This window comes from Macrobrachium nipponense, chromosome 23, assembly GCF_015104395.2.
Source record: "Macrobrachium nipponense isolate FS-2020 chromosome 23, ASM1510439v2, whole genome shotgun sequence".
NCBI lineage: Eukaryota > Metazoa > Arthropoda > Malacostraca > Decapoda > Palaemonidae > Macrobrachium > Macrobrachium nipponense.
Window position 1 is genome coordinate 31230938 of NC_061090.1, and position 27895 is coordinate 31258832.

The 27895-nt window shown below is 30.9% G+C and overlaps 1 protein-coding gene across 1 annotated transcript in view; it reads left to right on the forward strand.

The window, feature by feature from the left end:
- LOC135197548 (uncharacterized) overlaps window positions 1–27895 on the forward strand; it is a 78245-nt gene that overhangs the window by 12071 nt on the left and 38279 nt on the right. The window contains exons 2-4 of the mRNA XM_064224609.1: window positions 21466–21561; window positions 21688–21857; window positions 24990–25285. Coding sequence (XP_064080679.1) covers window positions 21466–21561; window positions 21688–21857; window positions 24990–25285 — 562 coding nt within the window. The remainder of the gene's footprint in view (window positions 1–21465; window positions 21562–21687; window positions 21858–24989; window positions 25286–27895) is intronic.

Below are 27895 nucleotides of genomic sequence, written 5' to 3' on the forward strand. Positions count from 1 at the left end.
AGAATCTCACGTTCAAAACAGGAACACAGAATCCAAGTAAAATGGCAAAACGATGATCAAAAATGCAGAAAAATAACCTCTATCGGATTAAGACCGAAAGAATTCTGTTGCAGAATACCACAGAATCTTAATGCTGAGAATAAAGAATAGAAAAGAAAATTAAAAAGAAATCAGATTAGTAAAATAGGAAAATGAAAATTAGAATAAAAAAATATTCTCTCTATCGGACTGACACCAAAAGAATCCTGTTTTAGACTCGCCAAAATCTCAATCCAGAGAATAAAGGTTAAAAAAAAGCATTAAAAACAATCCAATTGCCCAAATAAACCATCACATAATGCCGGAGAAATTCCAAAACCTTTGTGTCGTCAAAAATGTGAGAAAGGTAACCCTTGGCAGAAGATGGAGCCTCCTGGTTCAATAAGCCGAGTGGGTGGGAGAAAGAGGTGGGAGGGAAGGGGGGGGGGGGGTTTTCTTTGTGGGAGGTGGGTTGGGGGTTGTGAAGGAGGAAGAGGGAGGTCTTATGCTTCCTGTCCCTCGGGACATGTGGTTCATGGAGCTCCCACACGGAATCCGTACTGGAATATGAATTCTAGGAGTGGTGGTGATTAATAGTAATGATGGTAGGACAGAGAATGGTAAAAAGAAAGAAGTGTCTCTCTCTTCAGGTAGGTTGCATTACCTACCTGAAGAGAAAGACAGCAGTTTCTGAAGTATATAGTACTTACTTTCTATATTTTGGTGTTTTTATGTGGGCTCCTTTTATTAGATGGAATTCTGTTGTCATAGAACATTTTTACCCGTCTATATATATAATATATATTCTATAAAAAATATATATAATATATATATATATAATATCAATATGTATATATATATATAGATAGTATATATATATATATATAATATATATATATATATATATAATATATATATATATAGGTATGCATATATATATATATATATATATATATAATATATATTATATATATAATATATATATATATATTATATATATATATTATTTATATTATATATCAGGAACAAAAGCATAACTTGAATAGCTGAATAATTAATGGAAATCCTCACTATGCAGATAACTTCCATAACATTAGCTGCTTTATACACCTAAGTCAAGTGCTCATCAGCAACGCGTCGAACTGGCCTAAACACACTGTACCACTCACCTCTATCTCGCATGCACTCTGGTGTTACCAGGATATTATTGAAGCCTTGTTTTTCCTCTATATATTCCACCACCTTTCTCTCCAGCAATTTTCTATATTTTCCCTAACCTGTCGCCCATTTGATATACCATTTTTATGGCTCCTCAAAGTCTTTGTGCCACACATACTATGCAAACAACCATCCATCTATAGCTTAAACACTTTCTTTCATTCACATGTTACATCCGCACTTGACTTCCATAAAGGAAAGTTGGCTCACCTGTCCCTTTATACATGCCTATGTAGGCTATCGTTTTAAAAAATCCTTTTCAGACAGCATTTTTTGTATTACTTTTCTGTTTCGAAAGAATGACTTCATTTCGAAATTAATTTATCTACTTAGCAAAGACGAAAGTTCTTAATATATGATTATTTGATAAAGTGATTATTTGCAGACAAGAGTCACATTGGAAAATTTTTTTTTTCAATACCAGAAAATTATCATCGATCTGAAAAATGTTTTCAGATTTAGCCAACTGTCACATATTTTAAGTCCTACTTTTGTAGGTAACATACAATAAAAAAATAAAATCTTAATTTAAAAACCCACTTTTCCAAAAGTGAAATCTTTCCTCCTTTTTGGCGAAGCCCCGAGAGTCTCAGGAGGGAAAAATGACCTGACATTTTCATTTGGGATGAAAATAGCAATTTCAGTTACGCCATTTTTTTCTCTCTCATCAAGGGTCATTTGTCGAGAGAAGGAACTTATTTTTCCACGCTGGAGGGGAAAGGTCAGGTTAAGTCACTTTTTTTTCTATTTGGTTTTCCCCTTTGTTTTTAAAGGGATAATGTCAGGTTAGGTCAGTTTATTTGTTTTTAATTTTCTTAAAGGGTAAAGGTCAGGTTAGGCCCCTTTATTCTATTTGTTTTTCATTCTTGTTTGAAAAGTAAGGTCAGCTTAGGTCATTATTTGGTAGTATTTGTTTTTCCACTTTGGTTTTGAAGGTCATTTTTATTTGTTTCAAATTCTTGTTTGGAAGGGTAAAGGTCAAGTCAGGTAACTTTTTTCTATTTGTTTTTGAAGGGGTAAGGTCAGTTTTTTCTATTTGAAATCAATTTTATTTTCTGCAAAATTATTGAAATATGGCAAAGTATTAAAAAAAAATACCAGGTGTAGAAGCAACGAAGAATGAAGTGGAAAAATATATATTAATATAATAGGCACACAATTACATATATACATACATATATGGATATATATACACACACTATATATATATATATAATCCATATATATTATTATATATATATATATATATATTATATATATATATATATATATATATATATAATAATGTATATTTACATTATGGAGAGAGAGAGAGAGAGAGAGAGAGAACTCATCATAATAAAGAACGGTATCCTCGGAACGAGTCTAGAACACGTACGTACACAAGAGCAAACACACTCAAATACACGCAAGCTTTCTACATTCTGTAGATCCACGTGCAAATAAAACTCGAGTCATCGAAAATTGTATAGTAGAAGACCGTCAGAATACTTCGAGAATACTAGGGGTTGTTTGGGAGGGGGCGGGGAGAAGAAGGGGGGTGAGGGAGGTTCCAGGGTGGGGATTAGAACTACATCAACCTGTGGCTTTCCTTTTGATTTGGTATAAGAATTCTTTTCTTTATTCGAGTGGAGACCCATGATATATATAATGGTTAGCATAACAAAGGAATATTTGGTCTGAGGTAAAGTGTCCAGATATTTCCTTTCTCTGAGAGAGGAGAGAGAGAGAGAGAGAGAGAGCTGGGAAATTTCTGTAATCAACACTCACGAATAATACTCATCAAGTAATCTACGAGGAGAGAGAGAGAGAGAGAGAGAAGAGAGAGAGAGAGAGAGAGAGAGAGAGAGAATTTCTGTATCACACTCACGAATAATACACATCCAAGTAATGGTACGAGAGAGAGAGAGAGAGAGAGAGAGAGAGAGAGAGAGAGAGACTGGGAATTTCTGTAATCAACACTCACGAATAATACTCATCCAAGTAATCTACGATGAGAGAGAGAGAGAGAGAGAGAGAGAGAGAGCGAGAGAGAGAGAGAGAGAGAGAGAGAGAGAATTTCTGTAATCAACACTCACGAATAATACGCATCCAAGTTAAATTACGTATACAGAGAGAGAGAAGAGAGAGGGACGAGAGAGAGGAAGAGAGAGAGAGAGAGAGAGAGAATGGGAATTTCTGTAATCAACACTCACGGAATAATAAACTCTCCAAGTAATCTCCGATGAGAGAGAGAGAAGATGAGAGCGAATGCGGAGCTGTAGGACGAGAGAGAGAGAGACGGAGAGAGAGAGAGAGGAGAGAGAATTTCTGTAATCAACCACTCAACGAATAATACAATCCAAGTAATGGTACGAGAGAGAGAGAGAGAGAATGAGAGAAGAGAAGAGAGAACAGAGAGATGGAGGGAGAGAGAGAAGAGAGAGAGCAGAGAAATGGGAATTTCTGTAATAACACTCACGACTAATACTCAATTTCCAAGAATATTACGAGAGAGAGAGAGAGAGAGAATTTCGTAATCAACAACTCACCTAATAATACACCATCCAAGTAATGTACTGAGAGAGAGAGAGAGAGAGAGAAGAGACGAGAGAGAGAAGAGAGAGAGAGCTTTCTGTAACCAATAGACACAAACCAAAAACCAAGATCCAAATATTTGACAAACAATAGAGAGAGAGAGAGAGAGAGAGAGGAGGACGAGAGGAGAGAGCGAGAGAAGAGCTTTTTCGTGTAAACCAATATACACAAACTCAAAAACAAAGATCCAAATATTGTACAAACAATAGAGAGAGAGAGAGAGAGAGAGAGAGAGAGAGAGAGAGAGAGAGAGAGAGAGAGAGAGAGATCCATGTACCAGCTTAGGCCAGAATTACCATCTAAAGTGATGCGCCTAACACAAAAAGGACATTGAATTCCCGCCCGTAATGCTAAACGTCGAAAGTCAAAATGAAATCTTGTACCAATAAATACAGCAGCTAAAACCAGCCACCACCCCCCACCCTTCCCTTCCCTCCCCTCCACTCTCTCTCTCTGGGTGTGATCGTTTTAATTAATACAGGAATACACAATTCCTTCATTACAGAGCAAGGGGCGCGGGCGGGCGGGGGGGAGGCAGCTATTTAACATACACTGCTGTATGACAATGCCCCCAAAGGCATCGAGTAGCCCAGAATACCAAACGATATTGAAAACGGGGCGTCGAAGCTTCGTTAATATAGGCGCGCATTCCGACGAGATTTTTCCTTGAAATATTTGGCAGCTTTCGAAGAATTCCAGGCATCTGTTCGATAATATAGGTGGAGGAAGAACTGCCTAACCTCCCTGGCTTTAGATTATATCAAAAAGAGTTAGGAATGCAATATTTCTAACGCCCATCACGGTTGTGCTGCTAAATGTTTATATATATACACAAGGTCGCTCTGGGCTAAAAATTGCCAGGTATACTTTGGCATAGTATATCAGGAGAGATTGTATATATTTTGCAGAATGGAGAATTTCTGCCCCTCGCTATGGAAAAATCTTTTTTGTTTATATTCTGTTCAGTTATTTGCATGGATAATTTTTTTTTTTTATAAGCTGTTGCTATCAGTTTGTTTTATGTTTTTAATGATTTATTTTCTCCTTCAGTGATTAGTTATGTATGGAGGCTTAATGGTTTTTGTTATTATTCTTTTTATTATTGAATTGTTCTCATGTTGGATAATAATAATAATAATAATAATAATAATAATAATAATAATAATAATAATAATAATATAATAATAATAATAATAATAATAATAGTAATAATAATAATAATAATAATGATAATAATAATAATAATAATAATAATAATAATAAATAAGTTCATATCGCAATAAATTTTTATTTAAGCCAGATGAAATAATAATAATCCCCCCAAAAAAAAAAAAAAAAAATAAAATAAAAATAAAATAATAATAATAATAAATAATAATAATAATATAATAATAATAATAATGCCGGAAATATGATAAAAGCCATAAAACACATGGACAGTGCCAGTAATCAGTATACAGCGCAGGAATAGTGGAATGGACGAAGGCAGAACTCCGCAGTATAGATCAGAAAACCAGGAAACATATGACAATACACAAAGCACTACACCCAAGAGCAAATACGGTTAGACTATACATAACACGAAAGAAAGGAGGGGGGGGAGGGGACTACTAAGCATAGAGGACTGCGTCAACATCGAGAACAGAGCACTGGGGCAATATCTGAAAACCAGTGAAGACTAGTGGCTAAAGAGTGCATGGGAAGAAGGACTAATAAAAGTAGACGAAGACCCAGAAATATACAGAGACAGGAGAAAAAACAAACAGAAACAGAGGACTGGCACAACAAACCAATGCACGGACAATACATGAGAAAGACTAAAGAACTAGCCAGCGATGACACATGCAATGGCTACAGAGGGGAGAGCTAAAGAAGGAAACTGAAGGAATGATAACAGCGGCACAAGATCAGGCCCTAAGAACCAGATATGTTCAAAGAACGATAGACGGAAATAACATCTCTCCCATATGTAGGAAGTGCAATACGAAAAATGAAACCATAACTACATAGCAAGCGAATGTCCGGCACTTCCACAGAACCAGTACAAAAAGAGGCACGATTCAGTGGCAAAAGCCCTCCACTGGGAGCCTGTGCAAGAAACATCAGTTACCTTGCACTAATAAGTGGTACGAGCACCAACCTGAGGGAGTGATAGAAAACGATCAGGCAAAGATCCTCTGGGACTATGGTATCCAGAACAGATAGGGTGATACGTGCAAATAGACCAGACGTGACGTTGATTGACAAAGTCAAGAAGAAAGTATCACTCATTGATATCGCAATACCATGGGACACCAGAGTTGAAGAGAAAGAAAGGGAAAAAATGGATAAGTATCAAGATCTGAAAATAGAAATAAGAAGGATATGGGATATGCCAGTGGAAATTGTACCCATATCATAGGAGCACTAGGCACGATCCCAAGATCACTGAAAAGGAATCTAGAAAAAGTAGAGGCTGAAGTAGCTCCAGGACTCATGCAGAAGAGTGTGATCCTAGAAACGGCGCACATAGTAAGAAAAGTGATGGACTCCTAAGGAGGCAGGATGCAACCGGAATCCCACACTATAAATATTACCCAGTCGAATTGGAGGACTGTGATAGAGAAAAAAAAAAAAAAAACAAAAAAAAAAAAACAAAAAAAAAAAAAAACAACAACAACCAAATGCTACATATCAAATGATACGTTCATTCAATATCAAACTTTTATGTGTCAAATTATATAACAACAACAACAACAAAAAACAACAATCATAATGAATGAATAATAATAATAATAATAATAATAATCAATAATAATAATAATGAATAATAATATAATAATAACTAAAAAATACTATTTATTACCTAATAGGTTCATGCTATATCAATTTTTCTGTCACGTTTATAATAATAATAATAATAAACGACTTAGAAACAAAATACCCACACACCTTAACCCCGACCCCCCCACTGCATTAAATTTCTAGCTGGGCCTCGTATATCAATCGCCCATGGGCCAAATTATCTGTTGCTTTTTCTCATTCTTTCGCGAGGCTAATGCCTCCCTGATCTGGTAACCTTAATTTGGGGTAATAACACGGCACCGGGAAAAAAAAGAAAAAAAAAATTGCGGGGAGGGAATATTAATGGCCAGCAGGTATTATTATTTCGCAGCCCGCCCGCGGGAAAATAAATATACTGTTTCCGTCTTCGCTGATAATACATAGGCACGGAAACGTTCGGTGCAGGATGCATATGCAGACATATGTATACATATAATTTAAGTTTACATACATACATACATATATATATATATATCCATTATTTAGTTTAAAATGTATATGGATACGAATATTAAACTGACGTACCCTTATAAATATATATTACTCGTTTCACGATGCAGTTGGAATTACATGGTTTGAAAATTATTTATCTCTCTCTCTCTCTCCCTTACTGTAAATCTGTGATTTTCTCTTTGCAAAATTATCATCTTTACGGCTATTTCATATGAAAGCTTGTAATCTTTTGACAAATAATAATAATAACTGATTACTAATTTATTATTATTATTATTATTATTATTATTATTATTATTATTATTATTATTATTATTATTATTATATTATAAATTTTTTTAATACACTCTTTAGATACATAAAATAAGACTTTTAGATAATATAATTAATAAAACCAAAGGGATTTTTACTCTTCAATATATATACATTATGAAAGATATATAATCAGCATAAGAAATTTCGATTATAGTCCCAAATTTTAGTAATAATAATAAATAATAATAATAATAATAATAATAATAATAATAATAATAATAATAATAATAATAATAATAATAATAATAATAATAATAATAATAATAATAATAATAATAATACAAAACCTGTTCCTCACTACAATTAACCCTGTGCCAGCCATTAGGTTAATATCTTAATAGACAAAAATAATTAGGGTTTTTTTCTAATCACCTTAATATGCTGGAGACCTGGGGATATCTGCCCACTAATGGTTTTGGTGGCTACGACCATTAATTTAGGCCCTTTCTAGTCTTGGGTTTTGATGAAGCGAATTTGACCTTCATGCGTATATGTATTAGAGATCGTTTTTGCGTGTGTTTGTGTAGGTTTGCGATGATAATAATAATAATAATAATAATAATAATAATAATAATAATAATAATAATAATAATAATAGGATGAATTATTTTAGCTTCCTAAACTGTTATAATTTTATGGAAATAAATAATAATAATAATAATAGGATGAATTATTTAATTCAACGGAGATTATTGAACATTTCTTGAATAATAATAATAAAAATAATAATAATAATAATAATAATAATAATAATAATAATAATAATAATAATAATAATAATAATAATAATACTCGAGAATCATTTCAGGCTTTCAATCGTAGATTATCGACCTTCACGGAGACGATAATAATAATAATAAATAATAATAATAACAACAACAACAACAACAAAAAACTAACAACAACAACAATAATAATAATAATAATAATTTGAGAGGCATGTAATACGTTTTTACTGATATTAGAAAATAAAAAAACATTAAATCTAACTAGCAATAAACAAAATTTAATAATAATCGATTTTATAAAAAAAAAACAATACTTTTTTTTATCTCTATACGATAGTGTTCACACGAAGAAAAATAGTACACTTCAACTGAATGTGAAAAAAAAAAACTATTTTTGTTCGTCTGTATTTTATGGTTTGCAGGTAAACGACTTTCATTGATATATCCATTCTATTTTCATTTAGTCCAGAGGAAGATAAGAGGGGATTCCAGATCCTTTTAAAAAACTGGGAATATCTGGAATCTAGTGAAAGACACGTTCCAGGGATTGATGGGAGATTAGTTCTGATTCAGAAGAGGTGGTTGGAGACATCAGGAATAGACAGACAGACAGACAGCTAACTTGACAGAGGGGTTTATGAGTTATGGGAGAAAAATATCAGTAATGTATATATATATATATTATATATATATATATATATATATATAGTATATATATATAAATTAGGAATTAATCTGTACACACTTCATCCCTTCCAAATTATGAAAAACAAGGGAAGGCTTTTTTAAATATACGAGGTTTGAATAACTCTACGGAATTTCATCATGAAAATTCATTAAGATTCCCACTAGGGAGGTCAACTAATGTTGATGTAATGTTGAATAAAATGTTGTCATATGAGCGTAGATGCCAAAACATACCAGTAATAGAGTGGCATTGTATCACAAAGATGTGATTACATATATATGTAGTATATATATATATATATATATATATATATAATATATTAGATATATATATATATATACATCATAGGATAAGGAAATTGTCTAATCGAATGACTACAATATATGATCCAACGCTCGTGTATGTAACAAAAATCTTTCTCACTACCTGTCTATTATCTTATCTATCTATCTGTATTCTATCTATCTATCTATTCATAATATATATAATATATAAGTAATATATTATATTATAATATATATGACCATATTATACATATATATATATGAATATATTATATATGAATAAATAGATATTATAAATATATATAAATATATATATAAATATTTATATATTATAAATTTATAATTAAGTTATATATATATAGTATATAATATATATATTTTATATATATATATATTTATAATATAGATAATACTAATTTATTATATATACATACATAATATATATAATAATATATAATTGTATATAGATATCTATATTATAATATATTATATTATATATATTATATAGATGAATATAATTATATATACTATAGAATCATTACTAGTAATAATACTAATTATATACAGAGAGAAGAGAGAGAGAGAGAGAGGCCACTGGGGTCCACTCAACATTGCCAGTCGTCTTCCTGTTCATTTGCATATTCGGCACACGTGAGTTCATTTACATATATACCGAACTACTGGCATACCACCCTCCCCTCTAACCCCTCCTTTCCCTTCCGACTCTGTCTCCCTCCCCCTCCCAGCCTTTCAAAAAAAAAAAAGTTGCAAAGGCGAAAAAAGTATAAAGAACGTGATGGCAAGGTCGTTATACGTCTTCTCCTCTTCGCCTTCAAGAACGAAGCCGCTGGTTATGGTGGGGGAATTTTTACACGAACGTTGCAGTTTTCTTCAATTTTTCCTCTTTTATTTTCATTCAATTTGCAGTTCGTGCTTTCCGTTTTGTCTGTCTTCTACGAATTGCTCTTTTTCATTAGAGATTCCGTGTTTAATATCATCTTAGTTCTTTTGTTTTAATTCCATATTTATTTCCAAATTTTTTCTTCCAGCTGTGCATTGATTTCTTCGTCGTCGTCTTCTTCTTCTTCTTACGAAAAATGTTATGGTTTATGAACAGAGCTAAATCTTCTGTGTTTTGTCACTGTTGTCAAGGATATAAATGGTTTTTGCTCGCTCTGTTTTTGCACCTTTGCAAAAGAAAAAAAGAAAAAAAAAAGAAAAAAGTTAGTTCTCGTTTTCTGTGTTTTATTCCTTTTACAGATTTTCACGTTTACCTCCATTTATTACTATTTTTTTTGTACAGATGTGATGTGATTTATAACTAAGCGATGAGTTATTTTGTATCAATGACGGTTTTTTTTATTTTTTGTTTCCTGCAGCAAGGTTTGGCAATACTTTTTATTTTACTTTTTATTTTATTCTGGTGTTTTTCAAAGTCGTACTTTCAACTAAGAGCCAACCTGTTCTTTTGTTCTGTTACTTTAGAGAATGTTATATATATATATATATATATATATATATATATATATATATATATATATGTGTGTGTGTGTGTGTGTGTGTTTATATATGCATATATTAACACTCATACATAACTATGCATACATACATATATTTATATACACACCTATATATATATATATATATATATATATATATATATATATATATATATGATATGTATATATATATATATAGATAGATAGATAGAATAGATAGACAATTATATTCCTTTACTGCTGTACTCAATTAATATTTTATTTATCTAAGCATTTGTGACATTAGTTCTATCCACATTTCATCGAGTTTGCCATTCACGAAAGACAGAATAGTCGAAATGTATCCGAATCTATTTTCAACACCTCGATCACTTTCATTCATTTCGATTATCGCAAATCTTTCAAAGTTTCCAATTATATTCCTTTCCATTCTTGTGTCACTTCCTATACAGATTTTTTTTTCTTTTTTTTTGATATCCGCACTGGCAGAGTTCGCGAAATTCTCTGGTGACCTTTTATTTTTTGTCGAATTCCGTTTTTTGTCATTTTTCTCACTTTTGTTTCTTCCACGCTTTTTTTTTATCTTTATTTATTTTTATTTATTTTTTTTTTTTTTATTTTGTATAAAATTATTTTTTTTTGGATCTTGACGCTTTAACACCCTAAATATTTTATTTTTATTTTCTTTTTTAAATTTTGTTTACTGTTGTATTGCATGGACATCTGTTGACAATATATGAATAATTAAAAATAGGATATAAATAAAAGAAATGGATAGCTGAATAAGAGAATAAATAGATGAATGCATAATGAAATAAAATGATTAATAAGTGAAAAAATCAATATATATAAAATAGGGTCCAATAAATTATGAAAGAGAGATAAAGATAAATGAATCTATATATATATATATATATATATATATATATAATATATATACATATATATAATATATATATATATATATATATATATATATATAACTGTTCAATAAATTATGGAAGAAGATAAAGATAAAGATAAATGATCTATATATATATATCTATATATATATATATATATATATATATATATATATATATATATATATATAGATATATATATATATATATATATATATATATATATATATATATATATATATATATATATGTAATATATATATTTGTGTATATATATATATATATATATATATATATATATATATATATATATATAATATATATATATACATCTATAAAATGTATAAATAAGTAAAATAAAGATCTAATAAATAAATACATGAATAGATAACTCAACAAATAAATGAATGGAATAAAAAGTGATTAATGAAATAAACTGATAAATAAATAAAAAAACTATCAACAAAAAATGAATAAACTAATAAATGATATATAAAAGTTTTTTGGTAAAAACAGAAGAATTATTCGATATAAATTCCGTTTGAATTAAATACTTTATCAAAACGAAATAAAATATTCCGGATGACAACAAAAAATATATGTAAAAAAATAGAACTAAAAGCTCTAACTGATAAAATATCTGGGCCCTGCAAAATATAAGCTCCAAAAGAAATCAAAAGTTTTGGTCTTAAAAATTGACAGAAAATGTAAAGATCCTCATAAAAAAATTAAACAAAATTTGTTTTTTATTTCTTTCAGTCCGACCAGCCAGCCACCAGCAGCCTGGCGCATAAAAGTATTTTCTTTTTCTTCAAAGATTACAATTGGCCACCGAAATATTTTCCATTTCGAAAGTTACGCGAAAAATCTTGACGAAAAAACGAACGAACGAGAAATGAGAGAAATACATTTGCAGACTTTTTTTATTTCGTTGTCTCTGTATCTTTAATGCAAAAAATGAGTCAAAAGGGAAGTAGGAATAAAAAAGATATATATATATTTTTGGGATTCATTTTTTCTTTGGTTTTTAATATAAAAATATGGAATCTCAAGGGCAAAATTTAAATAAAAAGATGCTCAGGTTTTGTTCAAACGTAACCAGGCATTATCATTATTATTTTTATGAAAAAAATATAACAGACGAAAAATAAGAATTTTCAAACAATAAAAAAAATATATTTACAACCCGATAAATAATTCATTTTTTCTTTGGTTTTTTTATATAGTTATTTATACGCAAATTTTAAATAAAACAATGCTCAGGTTTTAGTCAAACGTAACCAGGCATTATTATTATTATTATGAAAAAATAAAACATTAGAAAAATAAAAAAATAAAACAATAAAACAACATATCTACAACCCGATAAATAAATACCATGCAGAAATCATGCCAATAAGAAGTTCTGCACCATATTATAGAAAAAATGATAAAACTATACAAGATCATAAAATATTATTATAAATAAATAATAATGAAAAAAATAAACAGATGAATGAATACTTACATGAACAGAAATATGATGCAGAACATCAAGACCGTCCCGTCACTTTGAGCTAGGGTATCAGGGTTCAGTGCCTGGTTCGCCCAGGTCCTAGCGTGGGTGGTGATCATTTTTGTATAACCTCTTGTCTCAGATGCTTATGAGTGACCTGTAAATGGTATATGATGCTTTAGAATGTTATAATAAATTAGAGAAGATTAAATCCAATAATAATAGAAATTAAACCTACAAAAGAAATTCCTTAGCAATAAAATTAATATATATATATATATATATATATATATATATATATATATATGTATATATGATATATATATACTATATGATATATATATATTATATATATATATATATATATATATATATATATATATACGTATATATGTATTATATATACTTATATATATAATATATATATATATAATATATATATATATATATATATACGTATATGATATATATATATATAATATATATATATATATATATATATATATATATATATATATATATAATATATATATATACTAGACATGATTCACATTCAAAGCTTTGAATATGCAGATGATATTTCGGGTAACCTTGCCGGAAGAGAGAGAGAGAGAGAGAGAGAGAGGAGAGAGAGAGAGAGAGAGAGAGAGAGAGAGAGCAAATGGACGGCCCACCGTCGGCGACCTTCTGGCAATATCGATTTTAATTAAATTCTCAGGAGAGGCGAAAAATTAAAGATGGCCGAGCCGTAACTTGTAGGTTTAATTGTATTTATTAACATTCTGTTGTGCATTTTATTCTGGTTTATATGTTATTTGCAGTGCAATTCTTTGTTTACTTTTTTTTGTTAATAACATAATAATAATAATAATAATAATAATAATAATAATAATATAATAATAATAATGATAATAATGATAATAATAATAATAATAATAATAATAATAATAATAATAATAATAATAATAATAATAATAATAATGAATTGTAAACTTTAGCAAGTCTTGAAAAATGTTGATAGATATTCTTAAATTTTGATTCATAATAATAATAATAATAATAATAATAATAATAATAATAATAATAATAATAATAATAATAATAATAATAATAATAATAATAATAATAATTCCATGTAAATTGTAGCATGCTTTGATAAATATTAATTATACCTACTCAAATAAACCTAAACACTCCTTAAATTGAAACACCCCACTAAACCTAAACACATCTCAACTAAACTTTAAAAATTCCCCCTACTAAACTTGAACACATCTCCACTAAACCTTGACACACCCTCAATTAAGCTTAAACACACTCCAAATAAACCTAAACACATCTCTACTAAACCTAAACACACAACCTAATAAACCTAAATAACTCCCACAAAACCTAAACATATCTCCAACAAACCTAAACACACACACCCACTAAACCCAAACACATATCCACTAAACTTTAACACTCACACAAATTAAAACTATTCTAATAAAATGTTGCCATTTCTCTCGCTTTCGTGTTGGCTAGCAATTTCTCTTTGCATTTATTCTCAACAAACCTCCGTTATAGTAGGTCTAGGTCTAATTCCAATGTTGTCAGTCTTAACCAATGAACATCGTTTATATGCATTAGGAATCGACTGGAAGATATTGCATATTGCATGTGCTTTAATTGCTAGGTCTAGGCCTAATTCTAATTTTGTCAGTTTTAACCAGTGAACGTGGTTTAATTGCTTTAGGAATCGAATTGAAGATATTGCATACTGCATATGCTCTTGAATTGCTAGCATTATCCATATAAGACTATGGTTCATTCAGTTATGCAAAACGCTTTCCTCTGTCTCTCGAAAATAACTGTCAACATCATTTGCCCGGCAAATAATAGACCCATTCCATGTACATTAAAACAATTTCAATAAAATGTTCGTGTCTTTCTCTACATCTCTCTCGTGTTGACTAGTTTTATAGTACTATATCCCCTGTGGGTACTACTACAGTTTAGGCGTCCAAACTCACTACTCCCTTGTATGTGTTTATATCAATTTCATCTTTCAACAGACCTGCAAACAGAAGTTTATTTACTAAACTAAGAAATGAACAGTTTATCTGCTCACAGCAGCAGAGATTGTAAAGAATAAAGGGAATAATTTAAGCTCTGCACCTCAAGCGAATAGTGCGGTGAGCCTAGGAACCTGGCGCGGGCTCTTCCTCTTCAGCAGCCACTTTTTGATCAATCTGAAAACAAAAATGAGCAGTTTATTTCCTGACGGCAGTAGAGATTAACGATTTTCTCAGTATTCTATGGGTCCGGGTCCCCTGAGACATGTTTTTGTATATTTACGTTCCCCCTTCATTACCTCTTGTGTGTGTGTTTAATTTTACAATTTCTGCTTCTGTTAGCAGATAAACCGCTCAATTTTGCATTGCTTTCCATCACTCAATAAATATTTGATAAATCTGTGCGCTGATCTTGACTTATACGTAATGCAGTAAATTTGGACCCGTAAACTCTAGGATTAACCCCCCAACCCCCTTTTGCAACTAAACTACACATATAGGTCTAGGCCCAATTGTAATTTCGTAAATAACCCGGTCGAGTATGGTTCAAGCACTTTCATTCATAGAAGTATTCATAGAAGCCTGCAGTTAATAATTCTATTCACAATTTTAAGTGGTTATAGTGTAACTGGTAGAACGTTAAACCAAACTAGAGCCAAGATGTTCAGTAGTAATACCTGAATCAACAACAGTGACACTGAGGTGAATGTTGATTCGGTATGGCATCGTCCTTCGATCCTCTTGCAATTGCAGAGCAATTGTCAAGCAATTCGTGCCTGAGGTTGCTTGCAATTCATAATAGCTTTGTCGACAAACGAACCGAACGTTCTCTTGGGTGTTTAAATGGCCTCCATTTCTGCAGACGTTCACCTACTTCCTCCTGGATCTTATGAGGGAAACTTCGTCTGTTTCTGCGTTGCAGCATCGGCGAATATCACATAACCACCACTGGAATAACGTAGTTAACGCAGCTTTCCAGAAAACCTCATGAATTTGTCACCAATTCGCGAAGAAAACGGCCGGCAACGTGTCACCGTGCACAAGGGGAAGGAGGGACTGGCTCCTCGTTGCCGTTTTTTCTTCACAACATAGGCTTTTAGCAGTGTTACCATACGCAGTTTCTGATTTTCAAAGAAATCGTAGTCGGAAGCGAACGCTCGTGAGCTTCTATTCCGCTGTCCTCTCAGCTCATGAAGGCACTTTTTAAGGCGAGTGCTTCACAAACTTTCAACAAGCGTTTTTTCACATACTTAGAGGTCAATGATATTGTAAATCGATATACAGTAAATTATACGTTTTCTCATTCATTTTAGACCCATCACATGCAGAAATATAGTGTTTTATTGCTTTACTTTTCATAATAAATCATAAAAAGGCAAAGTGAAGAATTTTTTCTTCAGTGCCGTGGAATTTTATTCCACAGCGACGTGGCCTGTGGTCGGAAAGCCACGGAGGGTTGCCAGATGTCACCAGAAAGCCAAACTATTCGACGAATTCCTCAAAACGCCAACACGGTGACGGAGCGAGTGAGGCTGAGTCGGAAGTAGGGGCCGGGAGTAGAGTGACTCGTGACGTCACGCGCGCAGGAGATTGAAAAAAAACTTGACTTCTATTGTAATTCAACTTATTTTTTTAGGTTTTTTTCAAACCCACCTCTCACCTGGACGTGTTTATTACTTTTATTGATACTGAGTATGTATATGGATATATGTTATATACGTATATTATAGTATATATATATATATATATATATATATATATATATATATATATATATATATATATATATCTATTTATATATATTTTATATATATATATATATCTATATATCTTGTATATATATACATGTATATGTATATATATAATATATGTATATATTTGTATATATATATAAATATATATATATATATATATATATATATATATATATAAATATATATTATATATATATATATATTATATATACCATATATCATATATAGTATGTATATACATATTATATTATATATATACATACACACACATATATGTATATATATATATTATATATATATATATATATATATATATATATATATTATATTCTTGAAATCAATAAAAGAGAATATATATATATATATATATATATATAATATATATATAGATATAAGTATATAATATAATATATTATATATTTATATATATATATATATATATATATATATATATATATATATATATATATATATATAATATACATATAGATATATATATATATATATATATATATATTCTCTTTTATTGATTTCAAAAGAAATTAATAATATACTATATATATATATATTATACTATAATAATATATATATATATATAAAATTATATATATAAATGATATTATACATACATATATGTGTGTGTATGTATATATATATAATATATATGTATATACTCTATATCGTATATATGTATATATATATATATATATATATATATATATATATATATATATATTTATATATATATATATATACAAATAATATACATATATTATATATATACATATATACATTATATATATACAAGAATATATATGATATATATCAAATATATATATAGATATAATATATCTATATATACATATATATAAATATATATATATATACATATATATATATATATAATTATATATGTGCATATATAGTATATGTATATACGTATATGCATATGTATATACACCTATAAACACACGAGCGTGTACAAAAGCGAAGGCTAGCGTCCGAAAACCGTTTATTTTTCCCATCGAGCGAAGCCCTCAGATCTAAATGCCAATTAACGAGTTGGGTCGGCAAGTGGGAGGGGAAATGAAATTCGGAAATGAAAACGGGGAGGGAAAAGTGGAAATGAAGAGGCTTTCTTGGGTGGCGGAAATCATTCGCAGGCTGATGAGAGAGAGAGAGAGAGAGAGAGAGAGAGAGAGAGAGAGAGAGAGAGAGAAGAGAGAGAAGCAGGATATCCGGAATTTCATTTCCAGTTGGCTGACGCTTGTGTTGGTGATGTCCAAGTTGTATCTGAGAGTACTATAGATTAAAGGCTGCATTTAATCAAGTAGCTTTTGAGAAAAATAAAGAAAAATTCATAAAGAAAAAACTTATCATATATTAAAAGGTATTTTTGACGAAAAAATGATTCGAAGATTTTTTTGCTTGGAATTAAAACATATTTTAGAATTCTACCTAAAAAAAAGAGTTTTTGGCTTAGAATAACTAATAATAAAAAATAATAATAATATAATAATAATAACTAACTTGGAATATAACAATAATAATCAATGAATAATGTATTTTTTTTTGACGAAAATTGATTCGAAGAATTTTTTGCTTGGAATTTAAACGTATTTTAAAATTCTACCAAAAAGGTTAAGGAATAATCTACTTAATTCAAGAATTTTTGCCTGAGAATAATAATAATAATAATAATAATAATAATAATAATAATAATAATAATAATAATAATAATAATAATAATCTTATATTAAAATGTATTTTTGACGAAAAATGATTCGAAGGAATTTTTGCTTGGATTAAAACGTATTTTAAAATTCTACCAAAAATAAGTTAAGGAATGATCAACCTAATTCAAGATTTCTTTTTGGCTGTAATAATAATAATAATAATAATAATAATAATAATAATAATAATAATAATAATAATAATAATAATGTGGCGTCGTGGCAGAGTGGGTTAGGTCGTCAATGGACTGGTTAAGCAACATTGGGGCTGGTCAGTCGTTGGATGGGTGACCGCTCTCCTCGGTATTGATTCCTTGGGAAAGGATCTTTACCATAATTTCCTCATTCTACTCAGCTGTAAATGAGTACCTATCCCTGATGGGGTAGGGTCCAGCTATGGGTTAAAAAGCAAAACTCAGCAATGATGTTAAGAATTGAAGGAATAAACGACAACGACGAAAATGGAACCTCTGGCAACAGAGGAGCTTCGTCCGGCAGCCAGGTATTCAACCCAATTGAAGGGGAAGACGGTCAGGTACTTGGAGGTCGTCATCCAGCAACTGACCACCACAACGACAGTAACCAACAGCCTGAGATTGGAGCTACAGAAGCAAACCAAAGGAAGAAATGGACAAGAGAAGAAAATAATAATAATAATAATAATAATAATAATAATAATAATAATAATAATAATAATAATAATAATAAAGAAAGTTCTACTGAAAAGACAGTCACGTTCTTACTCAGCTAACGAATGTCATTTTGTCCATTGTGGCTACCTCAAATAGATTCCTTCCTTTCTCTCTCTCCTCCCTCTCTCTCTCTCTGTGAATACCGGAGGAAATTCTAGTTTTTTTTAAATCACGCTTTCCATTTACCCACTTTCCTTCTCTCTCTCTCTCTCTCTCTCTCTCTCTCTCTCTCTCTCTCTCTCTCTCTCATCCTATTTTTGGAAGCTGGAACAAAACTCACTTTCTGAGAAATGAACCTGCTTTCATTATACATTGCCAGTGTTTCTCTCTCTCTCTCTCTCTCTCTCTCTCTCTCTCTCTCTCTCTCTCTCTCTACGCCTGCAATGCAATTGACGTTATGTCCTGTCTGTCTGATTATTAGAGGAAAAATCCTCCTCACTATAGAATGAGAAATCGCCATATCTCGTAAAAAAACCACGTTCATTATACATTTCCTTCTAGATACATTTATTATACATTTCAATCATTATACATTCATTATAAATTTCATTCAATATACATTCATTATGCATGTATTATACATTTCATTCATTATATATTCATTATACATTTCATTCATTATACATTCATTATACATTTAATTCATTATACGTGTATTATAATTTAATTCATTATACATTCATTATATCTTTCATTCATTCTACATTTCATTCATTATTCATTCATTATGCATTTAATTCATTATACATTCATTATACATTTTATTCATGATACATTTAATTCATTATTCATTCATTATACATTTCATTCATTATACAGTTCATTCATTATACATTTCATTAATTATACAATCCATCTGTCTACTTTCTACATCCTTGCTATACCATCACGTCTATCTGAATATTTGATTGTCCAAACCAGCCCAATGCAGCTGCTGACTACACACCCGTAGGTGTGTGGTGTGTGTGTATGCAAAACACCTCCCGTATACAAGGTTGGGTATGACGTATATCGAGGTTCCTATTGCTCCTTTCATTCGGTCTTTCAGCTCGTATAAAATATTCATGGGGTCCTTTCCTTCCCAGGCTCTCCTGTCGATTCAATGGGTCTTGAGGGACATTTTTTTCCCATAATCCTTTTTTCCAAAAGACTTTTCCATAACCTGTTACTCCATAACGTATATTGAATGGAATCCATAGAACTTTTTTTCCAGAACCTCTTTTTCCATAGCCTTCATTCATAGCCTTTATTCTATAATATTTTTTGTAATGCCTTTTCATAGCTCTTTTCATAGCTTCTTTTTCTTGATTTCTTCTTCTTCTTCTTCTTCTTCCACTGCCTCTTTTTCATAACATCTTTTCCATGACATTTTTTGTATCATGAATTCTGCTCCATAATTCCATAACTTCTCCTCCATAGGATATCTTTTGAACACCTTTTTCATAAGTTCTTTTTCATAGCCTCTTTTCCATGGATTATTTTCAAATAGCCTCTATTCCTTAACATCTTTTTCCATACCTCAGTTCCATAAATTCTTTTCTGGAAGCCTCTTTTCATTAGCATCTTTTCCATGACCTCAGTTCCATAGATTCTTTTCTGGAAGCCTCTTTTCCTTAGCATCTTTTCCATAACCTCAGTTCCATAGATTCTTTCCTGGAAGCCTCTTTTCCTTAGCATCTTTTCCATAACCTCAGTTCCATAGATTCTCTTGAAGCCTCTTTTCCTTAGCATCTTTTCCATAACCTCAGTTCCATAGATTCTTTCCTGGAAGCCTCTTTTCCTTAGTATCTTTTCCATGACCTCAGTTCCATAGATTCTTTTCTGGAAGCCTCATTTCCTTAGCATCTTTTCCATAACCTCGGTTCCATAGATTCTTTTCTGGAAGCCTCTTTTCATTAGCATCTTTTCCATAACCTCAGTTCCATAGATTCTTCCCTGGAAGACTCTTTTCCTTAGCATCTTTTCCATAACCACAGTTCCATAGATTCTTTTCTGGAAATCTCTTTTCCTTAGCATCTTTTCCATAACCTCAGTTCCATAGATTCTTTTCTGGAAAACTCTTTTCCTTAACATCTTTTCCATAACCACAGTTCCATAGATTCTTTTCTGGAAACCTCTTTTCCTTAGCATCTTTTTCATACCCTCAGTTCCATAGATTCTTTTCAAATAGCCTTTTTTTCCTCAGCCTATCTTCCATAACCTCAGTTCCTCTCTTTCTCTCTCTTCCAGGCTCAGCGTCTGGCTGGAGCACGAAGGGCGGCCACGACCAGGCAGACGACGACTTCAGGAACTCCGACGACATCCAGAGATTCGCCATCGAGAATGGTAGGTCGTCCTGGCCAGTAGTAGACAGAAGAGCTTTGAAATTCTTGTAATTTCTGTGACTTTATACAATTTCATTTGTAGAGGAACTTTCCCTTATCCTTCTTCTTCGTCTTCTTCTTGACGAAGGTCTGTGGACGCCAGACCCCCAGCTCCTGCTCGGGCCCTACGAGGAGGAGGCCCCTAGGAGCCTGACCAAGGCGCGGTTCATCACAGCCAACAACACTGTTACCACAGTCCAAGTCGGTGCCCCGGCTGCCCTCAGATGCCAGATCAGCAATGTTGCCAGTCACGAGACGGTGAGTAGTAGTAACCTTCAGATCAGGCATTCTTAACTGCTAAGTTATTCCTCAGTTTAATAAGTAACTGGTTAGCTAACAGAGCATTAGAATCCTTAGCTCTTGGGAGAAGTAATTTCAAAGAGAAATTTTGCTGGTGGGCCAAACGTCATCACTAAAATAAACGAGCGAAAAATTGCGCAGAAGAAATCGAGTTTTTTGTCCTCTTAACAGCGACCCTTGAAACTCCAACACCGTGTTGTGGTGGCCTATGTTGTTGGTATCTTCAGCGCTGCAAGAAGTACAATTATGGCTAACTTTAACCTTCAATAAAATCTAAAAACTACTGAGGCTAGAGGGCTGCAATTTGGCACGTTTGATGACTGGAGGATGGATAATCAACATACCAATTTGCATCCCTCTTGCCTCGGTAGTTTTAAAGAGCTAGGGGCGGACGGACAGACTTAAAGGTTCTTTGCTCAAGGTCGAGGAAGTATGAATTTGAAAGTGAAATATGACTCGCTTGTTTAGGGAGGAGGAATTCTTCGATCCCGGGGGGAAATTAGTCTGAATATTTATAGAGAAGCGACCCAGAAAATATTCATTTATATTCCTTCATAACTTTCTAAGCAAAATCATCGTTTCCATCAACTTTTGTATAAGTTATATAATTTCTTTTGTCTTTATGAATTTAACGGAGATTTTATTATTTTTTTCCCATAATTAACTTTCATAACATTGAGATGAATTTTTTTCAGAAAAATATTTTGTTTTGGGGAATTATTTTCAAAACTTCTTACAACATATATTTTTCCTTATATTCTTAAGAGTATAAATAGCTAGTTTATGGAAACCATTTGAAAAAGCCATATATTTTTCCAAAAAATTAAGTATGGCATATTTAATTGACATACTGAATCTTTTTCTCGGATAATCGTAGACATACTTCATTCTTTGGTCAAAGAGATGTTTTTTATTTTTTTTTTTTTTTAAGTGGGTTTCCATAAACTAGCTATTTATACTTTTTAGAATAAAAATGACTGTTCTTTATGATGTCAGAAATTCTGAAAACAGTTCCCTCCAAAAATATTTTTTTCTGAAAAAATTCATTTCAATGTTATGAAAGTTAGTTTTTGCAAAAAATGAATAAATTCTTCGTTAAATTCTTAAAGAATCTAGCTGAATTATCTAGAATATTCCTCGCAAAATAAAGAAAGAAAAGTTTTGAGCAATACTTCCATTAAACAAAATACTTTTTTCTGAAAAAAAGTCATCTCAATTTTATGAAAGTTAGTTTTTGAAAAAAAAAATTCTCCATTTAATTCCTAAAGAATCTTGCCGAGTCATCTTGAATATTCCTAGCAAAAAAAAAAAAAAAAAAAAAAAAAAAAAAAAAAAAAAAAACTTTTGAGCAATACTTCCCCAAAACAAAGTACTTTTTCTGAAAAAAAATTCATCTCAACGTTATGAAAGTTAGTTTTTGATAAAAAATTCTTAGTTAAATTCCTAAAGAATCTAGCCGAGTCATTTTGAATATTCCTCGCAAAAAAAAAAAAAAAAAAAAAAAAAATTTGGCCCAGAAAAAAATTCCTCTCAATGTTATGAAATTTAGTTTTAAAACAATGACAAATTCTCCGTTAAATTCCTAAAGAATCTAGCCGAGTCATCTTCAATATTCCTCGCAAAAAAGAAAAAAAAAATTTTGTCCCAGAAAAAAATTTCTCTGTGTTATGAAAAAATAAAAAAAAATCTTCGTTAAATTCCCAAAGAATGTAGCCGAGTCATCTTGAATATTCCTCGCAAAAGAAAAAGAAGAAAAGGAAAACATTTCGGCCCAGGACCCAGAGACCGCTTTATGCTAATCAGACCTTCCATCTGGTCAGACTGCCTGCCCTCTTTGCAATGCATTCCTAATTAACTACCTCTGAGCGGTCCATTTCTCAAAAGCGAGGACCTGGCTGCCTCTCATTACACCTTCCGGCTATGCTCCATTAGAGCGTCGTTCGGTATAAATGGTTCCTAGTCGGCCTTATCTTATGAACTTTGCCAGTGTCCGGATAATGTATAGACCAGTTGGTTTTTAACCTTTTTAATACCACGCCCCTCCTAAGAGTTGGTCCTTTATTTCACGCCCCCTTGCATTTATGAGTAAAATTCCCTCCCAGATTTAAAGGAAAATATATAAAAAAAAGAACAAATGAGAAAGAGAAGGGATTTCGAGGAATAGGAAGGGAGGTCAATCATTACAAAATATGGTTAGCCCAACGAGCCTAACAAGACTAGTAGACTCTAGGAAAGTAACCTTATATGGCGATACTTTTGCATTTTTTTCATAGAAAACTTCTGAATATTAGTTCCTCACTCTAGTCAAGAGAGTAACGAATATAATTAGAGAATTTTTTAAAATGTTTCCCTAGGGCTCGCGCCTCCCCTGGAAATTGAGGGGGTCCGTTCCCCCAAGGTTAAGAACCCCTGGTATAGACTATTCTGTGGGGGTTACCAAGTGCCGCTTTGCCAGTGTCCGGATAATGTAGAATATTATTATTATTATTATTATTATTATTTTATTATTAGTATTATTATTATTATTATTTTATTATTATTATTATTAGATTCATTCAGAAGATGAAAACCTATTCATATGGAGCAATGTCCGGATAATGTAGAACATTATTATTATTAATATTATTAATTTGAGAAGATGAAAACCTAGTTCATATGGAACAATATACCGGATAAATGTAGAATAATTATTATTATTATTATATTATTATTTAGAAGATGAAACCTATTCATATGGAACAATATCCGGATAATGTAGAATATTATTATTATTATATTATTATTTAGAAGATGAAACCTATTCATATGGAACAATATCCGGATAATGTAGAATATTATTATTATTTATATTATATTATTTAGAAGATGAAACCTATTCATATGGAACAATGTCCGGATAATGTAGAATATTATTATTAATTATATAAAAAAATTATATATTATCAGTATATAAAAATGGGTTAAAGCTTGGAAGAAGATTATATTATATCATTTAGAAGGTGAAACCTATTCATATGGAACAATACACATTAGTTATGTATCTACTGACCCACTGTATAAGGATCCATTCTCATCCCCCCCACCCCCCAGGTGTCATGGATCCGACGTCGAGACCATCACCTGATCACCCTGGGGTACCAGACCTACACCAACGATGACCGTTTCTACGTCTCGAATTCTCTGCCTCTCCAGCTGCCCACTTTTGAAGGAAAGGTAAGACTGGAAGTAAGTAGACGCAGCGGAGTTCTTGTTCTTGTTTCTCGTTCTTCTTGTTCTGGTTTTTCTTGGTATTGTTCTTTTTTTGTTCTTTGTGCTTCTGTTGGTGTCCGGATTATTTGTCAAGGTTTTAATTTCGTTTCTCGTTCTTCTTGTTCTTGTTTTTCTTGGTATTGTTCTTTTTTGTTCTTTGTTCTTCTGTTCGTGTTCGGAATTATTTGTTATTGTTTTGATTTTGTTTCTTAAAGTTGTTGTTGTTGTTGTTGTTTTTTTTGTTCTTGTTTCTTTTTTTGTTCTTTTTTGTTCTTTGTTCTTCTGTTGGTGTTTGGATTTATTTTTCATTGTTTTGATTTTGTTCTTCTTCTTGTTTTCTTGTTTATTCTTCTTCTTCTTCTTGTTTTCTTGTTTATTCTTCTTCTTCTTGTTTTTCTTGGTATTGTTCTTCTTGTTTTCTTGTTATTCTTCTTTTTTGTTGTTCTTCTTGTTCTTGGTATTGTTCTTTTATTATTCTTTGTTCTTCTGTTGGTGTGGGGATCTATTAGTCATTGTTTTGATTTTGTTTCTTTGTTTTCTTGTTCTTGTTCTTCTTCTTTTTCTTGTTTTTCTTGGTATAGTTTCTTTTTTTGTTCTTTGTTCTTTGTTTGTAGATTTGTTCTTCTGTTGGTGTTCGGATTTAATTGCCATTGTTTTGATTTTGTTCGTAAGCAATTTTAAGTTCTTGTGTTCTTGTTTCTTCTTCATCTTCTTGTTTGTCTTAGTATTGTTCTTTGTTCATTTAGTTCTTTCTTCTTCTTTTTGTGTTAAGATTTATTTTTTTTTTTTTATATTATTCGTGAGCAATTTGAAGTTCGTTTAGATGAGCTGTTTTAATTAAATATCTAGTGTAATGAGTTGTATATTTCTTTCTGTTCTGCCTAACATGTCTTTGTTTTATACACAAATATACACACACTATATATATATATATATATATATATATATATATACATATATATATATCCTACTGTATATATAATCTATGTATGTATATATATTAAATATATATATGTATGCTATATATATATATATATATATATGTATACATATATATATATATATATATATATATATGCACACACACACACAGTATATATATATAGTATATATATATATATATATATATATATATATATATATATATATATATATATATATATATATATATATATATATATATATATATGATGTGTATATGAGTATGCGTGCCTGAAATGTGTATGCGTATGTGTTTTGTGTGTGTGTCTGTGTGTGTATGAGAGAGAGAGAGAGAGAGAGAGAGAGAGAGAGAGAGAGAGAGAGAGACTTCGAAGTCGTTATTTATGAAGTCCAATCCTCTGCATACATAATAACACACAAATATATATATATATATATATATATATATATATATATATATATATATATATATATATAATATATATATATATATATATATATATATATATATTTATATTTCCCATGGAATACCTACCGACTTATCTTTCCAGGAACCAACATTAAACATGAATGCAGATTACATTAACCATAAGTCATCAAATCATCCATTTATTTTTTTGAAATTTTTTTTTCTCAGGATTCCTTTCATAACAACCGAATCTTAAAAAAAAGCATAAAAAAAAAAAAAAAAAAAAAGCAGAACCTGATCTTGGGAAATTCATTTCTGGCGGCTATGTGAGTAATACGAGACTCGGCAACTCATTCGCATCTTATTTGAGTTGCCAATTATCTATATATTTTTCGGATCAGATTACTCAGAGCTCTCTGCCCCGGAGGGATGTGGTTCAAAACTGAGGTTAATGACGTAATCAGAGCCGAAAGATTTTGCGTAAAAGGTAGAGCTGGGTATCGTCTTATTGTAGAAAAGACATTGAGACTAATATACGTATATATAATATATATATATATATATATATATATATATATATTATATATATATATATATATATATATATATATATAATATATATAAGGAGCCCATAAAACGGCAAAAATATAGTATATGTATATATATAAATATCTCTCTCTAATAAAGGAACACATTAAATCGCCAAAAATATAGAAAGTAGGTACTATATTTCAGAGACTGCTTCTGCTGGTTCTCTCTCTTCTATATTTTGGCGTATTTTCATGGGCTTCCTTTCAATTAGATGGAATTCTTGTTGTAACAGAACAAATTTTTACTAGTTATATGTAATAATAATAATAATAATAATAATAATAATAATAATAATAATAATAATAAAAAGAATAAAAAGAAAAAAATAGAAAAAGCGCCTTAGTCAACATACAAAAGGGCAAAGTAACAAGGATTGAAGGGCTAAAGCTACCATGGGAATAACATCAAACCCATAGATGAGACAGGATACAAAATACCTGGGAATAATGGAAGAGGGATATAAAACAAAAAATCAAGAGATGAAGGACACGATCAGGAAAGAATATATGCAGAGACTCAAGGCGGATACTCAAGTCAAAACTCAACGCCGAAATATGATAAAAGCCCATAATACTGGGCAGTGCCAGTAATCAGATACAGCGCAGGAATAGTGGAATGGATGAAGGCAGAACTTCGCAGCATAGACCAGAAAACGAGGAAACATATGACAATACACCCAAGAGCAAATGCGGACAGACTATACATAACACGAAAGGAAGGAGGTAGGGGACTACTAAGTATAGAGGACTGCGTCAACATCGAAAACAGAGCACTGGGGCAATATATGAAGACCAGTGAAGACGAG